The sequence below is a fragment of the Sus scrofa genome, chromosome 14 (genome assembly GCF_054392235.1).
Source record: "Sus scrofa isolate SSC_HxYL_T2T_F1_AM1 chromosome 14, Sscrofa_HxYL_maternal_Yorkshire_Landrace_v2.0, whole genome shotgun sequence".
NCBI classification, from domain to species: Eukaryota; Metazoa; Chordata; class Mammalia; order Artiodactyla; family Suidae; genus Sus; species Sus scrofa.
In genome coordinates this window covers 61381359-61399320 of record NC_139396.1, presented here as the reverse complement: position 1 = coordinate 61399320, position 17962 = coordinate 61381359, and the positions used below count along the sequence as shown (strand labels likewise).

Here is a 17962-nt window from a genome sequence, read left to right as displayed (position 1 = left end):
CAGAAGCCATGTTGGTTTTCTCCATGACAGGTGGGTCCAGATTGAGCTTCCCCGTTGGTGGGGAGCACACGTGGTAAGATGCCAGGGGAAGCGCCGTATTTATTCTCCATGTGCCTGGGAGGATTCAGCGGAAGCATTGCCTACAGTGATTTCTTTCTGACTTGAAGTTTCTGCCAAGCTGCTGGACCTGTTCAGGGCTTGGGAAAGGGCACTGGCAGGGCCTGTCAAGTGGCAACTGTAACACTGGCTGGGGGCACATGGAAAAGGTACCTTCAGCCATAGCTCCCAAAACAACTTCACTGACAATACATCCAGGGGTATCCAGGGGAGGTGCCCCTCCCTGGCTGAATCCATTGATTGGTACAACATATGGGGTGACCCTCAGGAGGGTGGGGGGACTGTCATCACCTCTTCATGGCTGGCCAGCCAGCAGTTCTAAAATGCAAGCTGCATTCTGACCAAACACCCCCTCTAAGTACCCAGTGACTGAGGCGGAAAGCTCTGTAGAAATTCATTTTATTCTTAGACTATTTTCAAAAGAAGCAGTGGTGCGCTGTTTTTCTAAAAATATGCCTTTATAGATTCATATATAATATGTATATTATAAAATCCATACATGTATTTACATGATTGCTACATACAAAATTACAGCACTGTGGTATGTACATATCTATAGGTACATTCTTTCCACTCATCCCTGCTGTGCTTTTCCCGTGAGGGAGGGAGATGATCTTTTGTAAAGCAGCTTGTGGGCTGCCTCAGCCTGGGGGCCTCTGAGTCTAGAGTTGGGGGCTCAGCAGAGAAGGTGAAGTGGCCGCTGAGGAAGGAGCAGGAGCAGCAGGTTGCCAGGTTCGTCCTTCTGGGGGCCTGGTGGGCAGTATCTGGAGGCGTCCACCCCGTGATGCCAACATTGCCTTTTAAGGTGCAGTGGCTGACTGCAGACCCCTCTGGGGCCGTTCTGGAGCCTGGACTTGCTTTGGCCAAGCCAAGAACTTGTATGTATGAGCAGAGTGGTAGTGGTGGGGTGCTGTGGGAAGAGGAGACCCCCCTCCCAGCCCTGGCCCAAGGAAGGGAAGGGCTGAGCCTGCAGAGGGCCTATGTCCAAGGGGGTGGGGAGGGGACAGGACCTTCTTCCTCTTGAGCTTAGGATGGCCTCAGCCAAACCCTGGCAGGGCCCAACTGTGGTTGAGCATAGGACAGCCCCAGCCGGCAGGCCGGAGGCTGGGGTTCCTGGCCTGGGGGCAGAGGTGCATGCACGTGGGTGAGGAGCCGCCTCCTTCCTGGGCCAGGGGCTGCAGAAGGATGGGGTTTGGGCCTGGGCCTGGTGCCCTGCAGGACCCGGCCCCCACGGCTCAGGCCAGCTGGGGGTAGCAAGGGCCTCCTGAGGCATGCAGAAAGGGCCTCCATCTCTTCTGTTCCCCAATCCCCGTATTCCAAAACACAAGGGTGGCGGTGCTTGGGGTGGGGCACGGGAACCACCAAGGGGAAGGCGGGGGTGCGCTGTGATCTGTCAGGTCTGAGCAGCAGAGCCCAACCAAGGGGCTGCTCTGGAGGCAGGCTGAGCCTGCTGACAGCAGCAGATCCTGGGGAAGCCCAGGCTGGGTGTGGCCAGGCGGTGGGGACGAGGCTTCTGCCTGTCCCTCTGTTGGGGGCAGCCTTCAGAGGCCGAGCAGGCCTTCCTGGATGGTTTGGCCCCAGTGCGGGTGGGCAGTGCACCCCCCGAGCCTGGCATGGGGCTGGGGGGCCGGCATGTAAACACGGTGGGCTGAGCCCTCGCCTACATGCCCTTTTCAGTCGCCTCCAGTGCACCCATCCTTGCTGGCCTGACTCCTCCCAGCTTAAATTTTCCTGAAGAATGAGAAGAGCCGTTTGCCCTCAGCGGTGCTGGGCTCGTCCGTGCGCCCCGAGCCATGCGCCCTGGAGAGGGCAGCAGCAGGCCGGCTCTGTTCCTTCAGGTGTGTGTCCATCAGCTGCCGGTCAATGACCCTGTGCATGTCATCCTGCAGGGGGCAGAGTGGAGGGGGCTGAGCAGGTTCTGACCTGGCGCTGGGGTGGGCAGGGAGGTGGCAAATGTGGGAAACACAGAGGTGAGGAGGATGAGATGAGTGAGCAGCTGTGGCCATGACTGCCCTGACCCAACCAAGAAAGCAGCAAGTGTGAACACAGTGCAGGAACACATGGGAGCCACGCTGCACCTCCGGCTTCCTCCAGGGCTTGGCCTGGCTTCTGGCTGGTGTTATCCCCTCAGCTGACCCTGCAGATCAGGTACATCCCTACAGGCCCAGAGGATGATGGCTGCAGCTGATACCTGCCTGTCTCTTAAGCCAGCTCACCAGCCCACACTAGCATTCTCAGCCTTGCCTGTGACAGGCCCTCTGTCCTGCTTCCTGTGTCCCTGGGAGCTGTGTGGGTGCCTCACTTGATACCCATCCCTTTTCCAGGCCTGAGGGTGACCTCAGCTTGCTAGCTCTCCAGCCCAATGGCCTGGCCTCTCAGGGCTTTTGCTGCCCCCTTTCTCCTTCAAATTACTACCAGCCTGAGCTGCTCTGCCTACCCCTTGCACCACTGGCAGCTCCACATGCAAGGCCACAGACCCTAGTGCTGCCCTTACCCACCACCAACCATGCACTCGGCCCTCACTGGTGAGGTGCCAATTTGACAGAGGCCAGGGATATCATCATCTTCAGGGCTTGTCTTGCTCCAGCTTAGGCCCCTTTCCTTGGCTTCCTCACTGGAGTAGCACCTTTCTCCTCCGATTTGTTAAAGTTGCAAAGAAAATGTCCCCCTCGCCTGACTCTGCCTTACAGAACATCAGCTTTTATGCTGCGGGGGGGCTAATGGACAGCATGGCTCCACTCTCTGCATTCTAGCTGCTAGATTCTGAGTCTGTGCAAGGTTCCATTCGACAAAGGCATCTGGCCACCAACAAATTATGAAAACCACTGGTTTAGAAACTTTAGCAGCCCTGTCGAGTAGACATCGGCAGGAAACATAACAAGCGTCTAATCCCTAAAACCAGAGGGTTCTGGGATGTCCTGGTGAGAAGACTGAGCCTTAGGCTGCACACTGCAGTGAGTCAGCCGCTCGTGTCCAAGCACAGGACGGTGAGGCCCGCACTCAGGCGGGGCGCTCCCTGAGGTTGGGAGAGATGACCTCTGTGGCCCAGAGCAGCCGCTCACTTGGTGAGCATAGGAAGTGGGGCTGGCTGGCCCCTCTCCCTGACCAGCTTGTCCGTCACCTCCTACCTGCTCACCCACACTCTCACCAGTGGGCGTCACTCAAATGCCTTTGTAGGTTTAAGTGTGAAACAAAGGGACTTTCCTGACCCTGTAAATGGTAGCAGTGTGGACCCCTTGCTCATGTCCTTGCCATGTGCACCTCTCCTTCTCCTCACAGAGTCGAGGCACGGTCCCTACTCTTAAGGTCCCAGTGTCCAATCCTCAGCAGTCCCCTGCACTTGGGACATGCTCCACAAAATCTATGTTGTTGAATGTGACCTGAGGGATGTCACAGGGTCCTTCAGAAAGAAAGCCTTTCAAAGCTGCCAATGTTTTTTCTGGTCTATTGCAAACTGAATTTTTTATACTTTAAAATTCATCAAGATAACCCCATGAAACAGATCACTTCAGAACTTCACATAGAATGTACAAGTTGCTCATCATACCATGCTGCTGGCCAGTACTTCTGTAAAACAACCCATTTATGAGAAGGTGGAACCAAAAGACCAGAGTCAGATGAGTCAGCCTGTCAGTACCAGGCCACGTGCCACCGTGCTCACTGGACATGATGGTGGAGGAAGAAGGGAGGCCAGGGCTGCATGGCCTGGCACACTACGAGGAGATGATACTGGTGCTGACAAACACACACAACACAGTGGCCCACGAGGGAGGTGGCAGGGGCAGGACTGTGATGATGGTGGGGGAGAGGGTGGGTAGGATGAAGGCTCAATCTCACCTCAAAGGCAGGAGGGGTGTACAACTAAAGCTGTTGATACGGGAACTGAGAAAGGCCACTAGATCAGAAACCAAAGGAGCCAGATAGTAAAAAGCCCTGAGGAAGCAAACTGTAGCCAAGAGAGAAGAGAAAAGAGGGGCGGTGAGCCAGGAAACTGCCTTCTGGCTGCAGGCGGGAGTCAGAGAGCCAGGGAGTAGCTCTCTGGGGTGGGGGACGCCAGCACTCCTGGGGAGGCCAGCCCAGCAGAGTCCCTGGAGGAACGATCACCTCTAACCTGCTTTCCACACAGGGTTTGCCTGGGAAAGCCACAGGTGACTTTTCATCTGTCTGGTTAGGATTTCTTAGGGAGAATCATGAATGGCGACACCACACCCTGAAATTGTACTACCATAACCTCATTAACAAAAAGCAAGGATGGCCCTGGCCCACCGAGGGAGTCATGCAGGGCCTGGGACCGGGCAGGCTGACTGAACTCTGACAACGGTGGTCCCAGAGATGGATGCACTGACTCACTTTCCCCAGACCTGCGCCAGGGCAGCACTCTTTGGAAAAAGGAAGCTGGGAAGGGCAGCCGCTGTTAGTAACCCATGGGTGGCTGAACTACATTCAGTTGTGAATTTTCAGTCAGTCACATTGGGCTTCCATGGCCCTTCAGTTAACAGCTGTTTCTAACTATTCTAGCTAATTTAAACAAAGCCAAGAAGACTAGCTGAAGGAGGCCCCTGTTCCAAGCCTGGAGGTCAGCCTGGGGTTCCTCACTCTCTATAGCGTCTTCCTTCAGGCATTCTTCCCCAAGGACTGGGGAACCAAGAGCCCTGAATTTCTTCAGGTGAAGACCGGGGCTACTGCTCACCCAACGCATGGGACCCTCCAGTAACAAGTGCTTGTTCCTTCACTCTCCCTTACCTGCCAAGCCTCAAGCTGCTGTGAGAGGTTCAGTTTCTGTTGAATAGCATCCAGCAGCTGGCTGTTTAGAGACATCACATCCATTTTGCACTTGGCGAGTTCCACCTCCACAGCATTCTTCCTGAAAACAGACAAGCTCAGTTGAGTGTGGACATCTTGTGCCAGAGGCATCAGGTTCTTTGCCTGGGACACCTGCAGTCCACAGGCTGAGGAAATAGCCTCTGACCCCAAACTCAAAAACAATAGTAACTATGATGTTACTTGTAGAGGGTTGGAAAGTTTTACAACATGCTTTCATATATATTTAATCAAATTTTCATAACTAACCTGCAGCTGAAGAGATTATTTATCCTCATTTCAAAGATGAAGAAGTGGTTAAAGAGGTTAAAAGAGGATGATACTTAAATTAGGACTGGAACCTAGAGATCAAAGGCCTCAAGAGCACTAAGGAGTTCTTAATCCTTTCCCCTAAATGCCAATCCCCATGGAAGCTGGGTACCTTAACCTCCTGATGCCCTCCTTTTCACCAGCAATCCGCCTTTAAGGATATGTGCAGAGGTAGCCACACAGTGGTGATCATCACAGCCTAGCTGATCATAATGGCCAACAATGAGGGGACCAGTGGTAAATAATATGATGGAACACAGCCACCAATAACAACGATGGTAAATATTTACTGACAGTGGGGAAATACTCATGATGTATGCTGAATTTTGGAAAAAAAGCACCAAAAGACAAGGTATCACATGATATTAGCTTTATAAAATAAAAATAGGAGTTCCCGTCGTGGCGCAGTGGTTAACGAATCCGACTAGGAACCATGAGGTTGCGGGTTCGGTCCCTGCCCTTGCTCAGTGGGTTAACGATCCGGCGTTGCCGTGAGCTGTGGTGTAGGTTGCAGACAAGGCTCGGATCCCGCGTTGCTGTGGCTCTGGCGTAGGACGGTGGCTACAGCTCTGGTTCAACCCCTAGCCTGGGAACCTCCATATGCCGCGGGAGCGGCCCAAGAAATAGCAACAATAACAACAACAAAAAAGACAAAAGACCAAAAAAAAAAAAAATAGTACACAAAAATGTCTACTTGGTTATCTTTGCATAATGATCATTGATGGGTAACTACTCCCACATTTTTGCATTTTGTATTTTCACATTTTGATAAGTTCTACATTTTATTTTGTCTTCCCATTCTTAAACCATGGCTGTTCAATGCAAAAGCCAATGGGGGAGGGGGGGCGGAGCCTAGCTGGACAGCTTCTATGAAGTGGCACTGGTTGCCTAGCTGCCCAAATGACCATTATTTAGCCCGTCTTCATCAACCATTACCTTTCACACTCAAAAGAGCAAAACTAACAAAACTGTCTTCGGTGCACAGAGCCAGCGACTAATGTGCATGGCCCAAGGTCAGCTAACCCACCTGCAGAGGCTGCCCAGCACCAAGTTAAACGAAGCCAGAACAGTTGGGGTAAAGCGCTCGGGCCAGCAATTCCTCTCTGGTCTCAAATCCACCGAGCAGTCAGTCACCTCCCCGGACACCCCAGGACTCCAGAACGACCTTCCTAGAGGAATCACTTCAGAGAGCTCACCCCACGCGGGTCCCTAAGCGCGCGCACTGCGGCTACCAGGGACAGGAGCCGAGCCTGTCCAATGAGCGCCGGCGTCTCAGCTGCCTCAGGCTGCTTCCGTCATGCCCGCTGCTATTGGCTGACCATGAACAGTGGAACTCCTTCCTTGGCGCCGGTTGCCACGGACGCCCAACCGGTCAACTAGAACGTCAGAGCAAACTTCTGGTGCCCATGGCGGCTGCAGCCTCTAGAGCTTACAGGCGTCTCCCGGCAGGTGGCGCAAGGAGCAGCCTAGAGATGCTGGAATGTGCTGACTAATGCCGCGGGGTGGAGGGGCAGAGGTCCAGCTGCAGCCTGCTGGGCATGGAGGGGGTCCCTTCCTCTCCTGAAAGCCCCCAGAGCTGGGTCTACTTTGTCAACCTAGGTGTCCCGGCCTTGGACAGCACCCTTGGGGACATTTGCTTCACTAGGGAATCTTAATGCTTGTTATTCATGAGAAACCTTAGACAAGGAAAGCAAAGCCGTACAAGGCCCTGATTAATACATTGATCAGTTTTTAAAAGGCGTATTTCCAAGGGCTGGAGAAATTCCTTTTTTTTTTTTTTGCTTTTTAGGGCCGCACTTGCGGCATATGGAGGTTCCCAGCCTAGAGGTCTAATTGGAGCTACAGCTGCTGGGCCTCACCACAGCCACAGCAATGTGGGATCTGAGCTGCCTCTGTGACTTACACCACAGCTCATGGCAATGCCAGAGCCTTAACCCACTGAGTGAAGCCAGGGATTGAACCTGCAACCTCATGGTTCCTAGTTGGATTCGTTTCCGCTGCACCACGACATTGAACTCCCGAATTCCTTATTTTAATGAAAGCAGTGACTCCATTATTTCCAAGGGACAGGAAAAGTACTATTCTGGAGTGATCTAATACCCTAAGGGCCAGCCCTGCTTTATAGGGCCCTGGAAGGCAGGGGCCTCACTCTAGAATTCTCCTTACTCAGGGTGAAGAATCTAATCTTCAAATCTGCGCAGTCAGACTTCAGGAGGTTAACTGGGCCTCCTTTGACAAGCGGCAATGGCATGGACTTCAATGTTTCATGGAGATTTGGTGAATTCCTCAGAGACCAAGGTGTCAGAGCTAGGTGCACTTATTTTAAGGGAGGGGGTCTGGGCAACTTGTTTCTTCTGCTCTCCTGCACCCTGGTACTTTCTCTGGGTGTATCTCCCACCGCCGCCCATGGTGATGACAGAGTATGGCCAGAACTTGACTGTCAGCTCTTTTCTGCTTGTCTATCTGAGAGAAGGTACCAGTCTGTACTTTTAACTTATTCTGCTTCTTATTCCCACTGGGCTTCCATAATTAGCACCCTAATTTTACCATTTTATTCCCTAATCGTTTGAGGCAATTTCACCCTTTTTTATTCATAAAAGCACAAGTCTCACTCCAAAATACCACACTGCTATTCAAGTACGTACTAACTAAATCCACCAGGAATGGCAAAGATACACAGGTTGTGAGCCTCACTCAGGATTATTCCAAAATGAACTGGAAATTTAGAGACAACCTGAAATGAGATTCTAACCAGATAGAAAAGGGGACTCAAAGGTAAAACTGCAAAATGGAGATGATGGAAATGATGATGGAAGGGAGGGGACAAATGTATACAGAAGTAAGAAGGGGGGATGTGTGGAGAATTTTAAAATCAGAAATTAAAATGTGTCATATTACTTTTATATTACTTTTAAAAAAAGGCAAATAAGGAGTTCCCGTCGTGGCGCAACAGAAACAAATCCAACTAATATCCATGCGGATGTGGGCTCAATCCTTGGCCTCACTCGGGTCGGGGATCCGGTGTTGCCGTGAGCTGTGGTGTAGGTTGCAGACACAGCTTGGATCCCATGTTGCTGTGGTGTAGGCTGGCAGCTGAGCTCCAATTTGACCCCAAGCCTGGGAACTTTCATATGCCGTGGGGGCAGGCCTAAAAAGAAAAACAAAGAAACCCAACAAACTGAGCACATACTCATCTTACTTGCAATTAAACAAGCCATGCCCACTCACTTTGCAATGGCCTCGTCCCGGTCCCTGATGGCCTTCTGAAGCTGCTCCTTTGGTTCCTTGTCCTCAGATGTCACTCTGAGTCGGTCTCTCTCCTCCTTCAGTGCAGTCATCTCCACACTCAGCAGTGTCACCTAATGGGAGACGGAGGGGATAAAAGTGAGGATGACACTGCTGCTGGCCTGGGTGAGGGGCAGGCTGGTGGCTTCCCACTGCCCCTGCTCCAGAGGAGGGCCCTCTCTCCTGGAGGGAGGAGGCCAGGTGCCAGGCTGGAGCTCAGTGGCCAGGGGGAGTTCAGTCCTAGACTACCACCCTGCGGCCAGATTCTCTTTGTACCTTCTTCACCTGGAGGCACTCCCGGGGACCTCATGAGTGAAGGCCACCTGTGCATCAGGGCTCTGACACACATTTTGGAGGGGGAGGGTTGGGACTCAAGTTTTGTTCCAGCCATGTTCCACTCAACGTGGAACACCAGGGTCCTGGATGATTCCCAAAGTCTGGCACCTGGCTCCCATCTGTGTGACAGTACTTGACACAGCCTGGCTCTTCTTTCTTCTTCCTTTTTGTTCCCCAGGTCAAAGCCACACAGAATTTAGATAGAAAAATGATGTCATTACCTCTTACTTCAAGCCTGTCACCTTTTCTGTTATCCATGCCTCAGTGATGATGGTCATGCCACCACAGCCATTCAATGGGAGTCAAACTCTGGTGCCAAGGTGCCCCTTCTAGACTTCCCTTGGTGACCACAGCATATTCCACCCACTGTACAGTAACCCCTTGTACACCTTGAGCTCTGCCGTGGCGGGAAGCATGTCCTGTCCACTTGTGTGTCTCAGCCTGACTACATACAATGCTTAATCCAAAAATGCTTGTACAGTGGATGGCTATTGTTTGGGGGCTGGTCTCCATCCAAAAATCCCTTCCTATCTGGGGTATCCCTAGTTGCATGAGCCTTGGTGGGACACAGGGCATGCCCACCCTCTAAGGAAGCCAAAAGAAGAGACATCCTTTCCCAGGTACATGGTGTATGACCCAGACTTGCCAGTCACAAGCCCCTACTTGGGGCTGCAACTCTGGAGCCACTGGCCAGTGGAAAATTATTACATGGACAGCAGGGGGTTTTGTTGTCCCATTTCCTATTGCTCTTTCCTGTTATGGTTCTTCAGCCTTCCTATTGATTCTATATGTTTTCAGATTTAATTCTAATACATCCCCTTCCGCTTAAGTTAAGCAGAGTGAGAGTTTCAGTTGTTTAAATCAGAAACCCTGCCTGGTAGAGCTTTTAGTAAGTATTTGTTAAATGAATGGAAGGGTGGGGGCCCTTCTTCTCACAGTCAATAGGATCAGACTGGAGTCAGGATGCCTGGCCCTGCCCTCTTGTTAAATATTACACATACTCTGACATTTTTCCAAGGGAGGATCCATCCATACAAGTATTCTGTCCCACAAGGACAGACATCACCTTTCTGTACACTCCTCTGTTCTTCAGGGCCCAGGTCTAATCACCTTCAGACAATGAAGCTAAGCAAAGGCCCAGGATTAAGGCTGAAGATCAGGCTTCCCTGGAGGTACTTCAGACGCCCCAGGCTGAGATAGCAGAGCTGCCAGGTCCTTGGACAGCAGCCACTCAGGAGCAAATCAGAGGACAACCAATCACAAAGAGGGATATGGGGAATCCCTGATGGCCTAGTGGCTAAGGACTTGGTGTTGTCACTGCTGGGGCTTGGGTTTGATCCCTGGCCCCGGAACTTCTGTACACTGTAGGGTGTGGCCAAAAAAAATAAAAAATAAAAAAAGTGGAGGCGGGGGAGGGAATAATCTGTTGTTGCTACAGGTGATGGATTTAATACTCTTAGGTTGCCTGGTAGGGAATGTCAGGACCTGGTGTTCTGTGCTCTCACTGTGGGGACAGCTCCAGTGAACAGGATGAGAAGCTTTAGGGAAGAACAGGCTGGGCACCTGCACAGGCCAGGGCATGCAGGTGCAGTGAACTCTGAAGTGGCCGAGTCAACAGGTGAGAAGCCTGGCCTCACCCAATTTCTTAGCAAGTTCCGCAGCCTGGCAGACCAGAACTGAGGATCCAGAAAGCATCTGGTGGAGACAGCCAGCCCTCCTCAGACCACATGAGCCCTGACAGGGCCTTGGACCAGCCAGGTGTTCTGTCAGCTGAGTCAGCACCAGACAATACTACATGCTAGGCAGGAAATGCCAACACTTAATATACTCCAGATAAAACTCCACAAGTACTTTTTGCTTTGGCTTGGAAACCCTGGTCAAGGCAGAGACTGTCAGCTTAGGAGTGACAAAGGACTTACCCTCTCTGAGCTGCATGTATGTTTCCTAAGAAGTAGAAATAAAAAGAAACATTTCCCACCATCAAGTTGTTCTGATGATCAAATGAGATAAACAACATCAAGGGCCTGGCTCAGCATGTTAAGTACCACCCCCTACCTCCCCCCATGCAGCCCTTCCAGCAGACAACCTGTAATGAGGACCCATGAGACTTGTCTATCTGTGACTTAGATTACAGTCACCCCTAAATCCATTTTCCCCAGTAAGGTGGGTGTTCCTGAGACTGAACAGCATCAAAAGGAAACATCCTGAAGTCATACATCCACAGCTGACAATCATTTGAGTGCCTGTTCTAGGTAAGACATTAGCAAGTCTAATGGGTAGTACCCCCAAAAGGCAGGGGTTTATTTCTATAAGTTCCTTTAAATTTAAGAAATACTAACCGAAGTGAAAACAAGGCTTATTCTATAATCTCCAGCAATCTCTTCTTATAGCAGGAAGGGATGTCTAGCTTTGGATGACGAAAGAATGGGGCAGGCCGGGTGGGGGCAGGGTTTGAAATGCTACCTGCCTGGTGTCCCCCACAAGTGGGACAGAACCTCCACATGTGACTCTAGTCAAAAGGAAGAGCTTATATTTATGTCCTGGGACAGATTTCAGAAGCTCCTTTCTGGGTGTGGCTGCTTCTAAGCCCTTTAAATACTTTTCAGATCAGAATATAACTGTCCTTCTCCAGGGTTCTCAAGAGATGAGATCATGATCAAACAGGAAAGGAAAGGTAAGGGCAGCAGTAAGTGCCTCTAAAGCTGGACAACAGGTTGATAGAGGTGAAGGCACTTACAAAGACAGAACAGGCCTGCAAAGATCAACTGTTCCTTGGTTTGCAAACTTCCCTGCTCAGAAGCTGTTGGAAAAAACATCTTGTAAGCATCCTGGGAGCTGTGGCACTTTAAAAGTGTCAGAACCACCCCATTATTCAGGCTCTGTAGAAGGCAGTGTGTCACCAGAAGAAATGAAGGGTCAGCTATTCTTATCCCTGACAGTTTCACTTTGGACTAAAGCAGAGGACCGGCTCCTGCTCTTGAAGATACCCAGTTCACCAGAGGTTGAGGTCACTACCCTGAGGATCTGTCACTTTTCACACAGATGTGGAAAGGGAAGCTCACAGGGCCCTGCACCGGGCTGAGGAATGGGTGCTCACCTGACTGTGGAGCCGCTGCAGCTCTTCTAGGCTCTGCCTCAGTTTACCCCTCTCTCCCTCCATGAGTTCCCTTAGGGCTCTCGAATCCTCACTGGTCTGCCTTATCTGTTCTTCTAAGGAGACATCGTCAATTCTCCGAGAGCTCTGACATTGAGAGAGGGAGGGAGAGAGGGCGCCAACCAGAGATGGTGAGAGTGGAGAGACAGTAAGAGAGATGGAGAGGGGAGGGGAGTGATGGGGAGTGAAACAGAGAGATGATTGGGGAAAAGCAAGACAGTAGGGGAGGTGGAGCAGAGAAGGGGAGGGAGAGAAAAAGAGGAGAGGCAGAGGAGGGAAGAAACAGAGAGTTAGAGGAGGGAGATTCTCTTGTTCAATTCAATCTGCAAACAGTAACTAGACATTTATTTTTTGTTTCAGGCTTCAGGGAAGGGAAACTGTGTGGAGACAATAGCACATCTCGCTCTGACAGCTCCCTTTCCCACGATGACCCGGCCTCCATACTACAGAACATTCCATGAATCAACAGGGCTTGTTCAGAGGAGGTCAACCACCCTTTCACCTTACTTCACCTAATATGGGTAGAAAGATGCAACTATTCTATAGGAAGAAACCTGAAGAGGCAACAGCCTGAGAGCTGGGGGTATGAATGGAGAATAAGTTGGGCAGAAACCTGACATGAAGCTGGAAGAAAGGCCAGTCTGCCCAGGAAGCCCCTGGGAATGTTTCCTCTCCTCTGCTAGAGGAGCCAGGTCTGGAATTCTAGAAGGCCCTGGTTGTCGACTGTCTCTACTTGATATACTAACTTCTATCCTTTAAGCACATGCTTCCGCTCTTTTAAGTTTGCCTGTTCACAGCTAACTCCACCACCAGAAACAACAGGCTACAGAAAAGTAACCTGCAGTTTTTACCTGGATCCAAATTTCGACTTTCAAAGCCTCCCAGGAAAGCCCTTGCACTCAAGGCCCCATATTCAGCAAGGCCTCTCTGCATCCTGAGCCTGCAGGAAGGGCTGCTGGAGCCTCCCATCCCAATACACTCGGACCCTCTGCCTGCTCCCCTGTGGTCAGTGCTCTCAGACAAAGGCTCAGAAAAAATTCTTGCGGACTTTATAAGGATCCAGTTCCAGGGTTAACCTCACCCTCTGCACTGGGTTTCAACATTCCACTGGCCAGGTCCTGCAGGGCAAGGAGCACTCGGCCTGGTCTCTTACCGTGGGCTCCATGCCATCCACAATGCTCTGTATCAGTCTCTTGAGCTCGCTGAGGGCGGTGCGCAGGCTGCCTGCTGGCACATCTTTGGCAGATGAGGTTTCTGAAGACTCGTCCATAGAGGAGTCAGTGGAGACGGCAGAGTCAGCACTGTCATTCCCGCGGAGGTGTGAGCAGAGATAGCGAACCTGGCAGTAGGCTTCCCAGAGCTGCAGTCTCAGCTGTCCCACAAAGAATTATCCTGGTTATGATTCTAGAGAAGACTGCCACCTGGCCATCTTCTCCTAGTATATGAACCCAAATACTATCTATAGGAAAAGCTGTTTTTTAAATCTCTCATCCTGAGAACTTCTGATCCTTATTCTGGGTCCAGTCCATCTATCTATACAGGTTCTGAGTTCTTACTTTCCATGCCCTTGAACCCCTCCCATTTGCACATAAAGCACTTCCTTATATAGCCAGTTACCTTGGTGGAAATCAGTGCACAATTGGGGGAATGAGGGGTTATGAGTAGTATAAAAAGAAGTCAATTGGATGGGTCAGGAATGTTCTAGAACCAAGAGGCATGAGTCTGATGATTAGTTAACAGCCATTTCCTAAGAGGCACTGCTTCACGACAGCTCCAGTCAGCAGGCCTAGCAGCTTGCACAAGTGTGGGCCATGGGCCTTTGTCAGGCTGAAGCTGAAACAGCAGGCAGGGTTGACAAGGATGGCTGATGGGCTCTCCAAGGCCAGGGTCTGCCCCCAGGCGCCCCGGGCCACCTCACTTGTCGCAGAGATGGGGAGGCCAGCACCTGCTCTCTCTCCTGCTCCAGCTCTTCGGCCTCCATGCTCTGCTCTATCTCGGACAGGAGGGAGGCGCTGGTGGCGGCAGAGCTCTGCAGACTCCTCTCCTCGGTGAGCTCCTCCACCTTCACCTGCAGCTGTCGGTAAGAGAGCCGCACCTCCTGGAGCTCCATCTGGCTCTGATGCAGCTTTCAAAGAGACAGCAAATGGTGGTGAGGCATGCCTGCACCCAACCCAAACCGGAAAACTGGCCCTGAACCCCATCATCCTTCTAGATCCCACCACCAATTTATAGAAAAACATAAAAGGAGGGGGGAATACACTAGGCCAGGAGGGATGGAGTCAGCAAAACCAGATTTGGAAAATTCTATAGGACAAACAGCTCAGTTTCTTCTGAGCTGTTTATCTTCAAACAGATAAATTTCAAGGGAAAAAAAGGCAGGGAGGAACCTATAGATTAAGGGACTTAAGAAACATACCAACTAACTGCAACTTGTAGGCAAATTTTATTTTTTTAATTTTTTTAATTTTTTATTTTTATTTTTTTTTGTCTTTTTTGTTGTTGTTGTTGTTGTTGCTATTTCTTGTTTCTTGGGCCGCTCCCGCGGCATATGGAGGTTCCCAGGCTAGGGGTCCAATCGGAGCTGCAGCCACCGGCCTACGCCAGAGCCACAGCAACTCGGGATCCGAGCCTTGTCTGCAACCTACACCACAGCTCACGGCAACGCCGGATCGTTAACCCACTGAGCAAGGGCAGGGACCGAACCCGCAACCTCATGGTTCCTAGTCGGATTCGTTAACCACTGCGCCACGACGGGAACTCCTTGTAGGCAAATTTTAATTTGTACCTTGACTCAAATGAAAAATGTGAAAAACAATTATGACATTTATAAGACAATTGAAAAATTTGAACACTGACTAGATATTTGATGATATTAAGGAAATACTGCTAGATTTTCTAGGGATTCTAGTCCTGTGGTTTATATATATATATATATGTATATGTATATATGTATACATATATATGTATACATACATACATATATGTATATGTATATATATGTATATATATGTATGTATATATATGTATATATACGTGTATATATATGTATATATACATATGTGTGTGTATATATATGTATATATATATATATTTTGTGTGTGTGTGTGTTTCTTTTTGCCATTTCTTGGCCCGCTCCTGCGGCATATGGAGGTTCCCAGGCTAGGGGTCTAATTGGAGCTGTAGCTGCCAGCCTACACCAGAGACACAGCAACACAGGATCCCAGCCATGTCTGCAACCTACACCACAGCTCATAGCAATGCCGGATCCTTAACCCACTGAGCAAGGCCAGGAATCGAACCCACAACCTCATGGTTCCTAGTTGGATTCGTTAACCACTGCGCCACAATGGGAACTCCCTGTGGTTATATTTTTAAAAGTTCTTATCACTTAGAGGTATTCTTTATTTATGGATGAAATTAAAAAATTCTGGCATTTACTTCAAAATAATATGAGAGGGGAGCAAGTGGATGCAACGAAGATAGGGCAGGACAGATGGTTTGTAGAGCTGGGCCATGGGGTATAGGGGGTGTCAGTGTATTATTCTATTTTTGAGTTTTCTGAAATTCTCTATAATGAAAAGTTGAATACACATACATACAGGCATACGAAGTAAACAGAATAGTAACATCAAGTTTTGAGGAGGATGTAAAATAACTGGGACTCTCACTGCTGGTGGGGATGGAAGGTGAACCACCATTTGGATCACTGGCAGTTACTAATGAATGAATACACATCTATTCTATGATCCAGCTGTTTCACTCTTAGGTGCATAAATGACTGAAAATGTGCATGAAAGACAGACAAGACATTTATAGCAGCATTATTCATAAAAACACCAAATGGGAAATAATCCAAATGCCAATAAAAATAGAATGGATATATTCACATGCTGGAATACTACACAGCAGTGAAAAGAGAACACAATGCTACTTACAACACGACATGGAGGAATTTCTTAGACATGATGTTCAGCAAAAGCCAGATATAAAATAACATATAATGCATGATTCTGCTTACAAAAAATTCCAAAACTTCACTGAGATAAAAGAAATGTAAGTCAGAACAGAGGTTTGCTTTTGAGAAAGCAGCAGGTACTGACTGGGAGAGGGCAGGAGGAAGACTTGTGGGTGCTGATAATGGGCTATGTCTTGATCTGGGTGGTGGTCCCACAAGTATATATAAAACTTTAATGGGCTATCCACTTAAGATCTATATGGTTTAATATATGCATGTTGTATTTTAATGAAAAAAAAATTAAGAGGAAAAGGGTTGTTTGGAAAGGAGCTGGGGTGGGATCTGGAATAACATCTGGGCAGTAATACCAAGAATTCCCAAACCCATGGGAAGAGCAGTCTCTCTCCACTTTATGTCCTATCTCACAATTTACAAATAAGACCCTAGGCCTGGGAAGGGCCTTACACAGCATGTGTGGTTCAGGGAAGGAGAGTGACGCCAGTAATGGAGAGACAGCAATACAGGCCTAAGACCTAAAGGCCAGGGCTCCTTTCCTCTCTCTTGTTGCCACTAGTTTACGCCTCTCTGCATCCTTTGTGGCCCCTTCTCCATGGAGTCCTGTTGAGGTTATTACTGCTGAATGAGAGGGGCGACCAACACAGCTGCTAGATGCCACACTCTCACTAACACACTCATCTCTACACCTGCTTTTACAACAGACTCTGACTGCAGAATCAATCTGTTTGCTAACTGCTGTGTGCATGTCCACATACCACACGTGCATAGGAGCAATGTTTTCCACTCTTATATTTGTCAACTGCCCACCCCATCCCCTTTTAAAATATATCTTTGAGGGTAGGGATGGGAGAACTTCCTTGGATTTATATTTATTTTATCCTTTCATAACATATCATTTCTGGGTCACCCCTGCTCATTAAAAATAGTGAGCACTGTACTGTCTTTCCAGACCGTCCTGAGTGGCTCTGTGGCTCCCACAGAGATACAGAGACCAAGGGGCAGCAGTCAGTGATTCAGAGCTCTGTGGTTCTCATGAATGGAGCAAGCTGCCTTGCAGAGCCTGTAGCCAATCCCTTCAGTGCCCTGGGAGCCTCCCCTCTGCTGGTCAGTATCAGAGAACAGTTGGCAAATGGCACCAGTGGCCTGAATATGCCTTAACTAGGAAGAGTTTGGAGCCTGGCTGCTTGGAGAATGAAAAAGGAATTTGCAATCCTATTCTGCATGGTTCCCATAGATCAGCAATACCTCCTGGTCCAGTGGGAACTCCTCCAACCCTGGTTTTGAGGAAACTCAGAACAAAGAAATTAGGGTTGATTTTTTTTTTTAAAGATATGCCTAGGAAGCATTTGGCACAATTATAAATGGCATATTAATTGACAAAATGCTTTGTAATTATTTTCTAGACAATCCACATATATCTCAGCAGGAGAAGTTCAGCACAAACAAGTACAAGTTCTCAGGCACTGGACAACATTAGTTCAATTACTCTTGCACACTCAAAGGTGCTTAATTAATTATAACAGCAAGAGAACAAAGACAAGGATAGGTCTGCCCTCTCTGGTCAAAAACTGATCCATAGACATATGCAGAAAAACCAAACCAGACCAGGGAAGAGTCTATTAAATATAATATCCATCCTTTATAAAACAAAGATGACACTAAATGTGTTCATATGTATGTACAAGGAAAACACCAAATGCCTTGTGTTTGGAGACTATACTAAGTTCAAGCTTACAATACTCATGCCCTTCAAGGTGGCAGAAGTGGGGGCATTCTCCCCATTTTACGTTGAGGGAACTGAGATGGCGTGATAGTAAGTGATTTGCCTAACAGGATACACTCAGTGTCAGAGTGAGGTATAGACCCAGGTCACTTGCTTCCTGGGTCCCCACAGTGAGCAGGGCCCATGCTGTCTACTGACGAAAGCCTCCACTCACTGGGCTGAAGCCCCTGCACATATCTGAGAG

At 49.3% G+C, this 17962-nt stretch overlaps 1 protein-coding gene across 12 annotated transcripts in view; it reads right to left on the bottom strand.

Moving 5' to 3' along the window:
• Window positions 1-502: 502 nt before the first annotated feature.
• The window catches only part of BICDL1 (BICD family like cargo adaptor 1), a 120058-nt gene continuing 102598 nt past the window's right edge, over window positions 503-17962 (bottom strand). For 4 of the 12 annotated variants that reach the window (XM_084995579.1, XM_084995580.1, XM_005670703.4 and 1 more), the window contains 6 exons: window positions 13968-14147; window positions 13176-13394; window positions 11966-12109; window positions 8476-8606; window positions 4861-4981; window positions 503-2000 (listed from right to left, as the gene is read on the bottom strand). In XM_084995579.1, coding sequence (XP_084851705.1) covers window positions 1839-2000; window positions 4861-4981; window positions 8476-8606; window positions 11966-12109; window positions 13176-13394; window positions 13968-14147 — 957 coding nt within the window. In that variant the 3' untranslated portion in view covers window positions 503-1838. Of the gene's footprint in view, window positions 2047-3954; window positions 4064-4860; window positions 4982-8475; window positions 8607-11965; window positions 12110-13175; window positions 13395-13967; window positions 14148-17962 lie in introns of all 12 variants that reach the window. The other 8 variants (XR_014826935.1, XR_014826933.1, XM_084995581.1 and 5 more) reach the window with 5 other exon arrangements.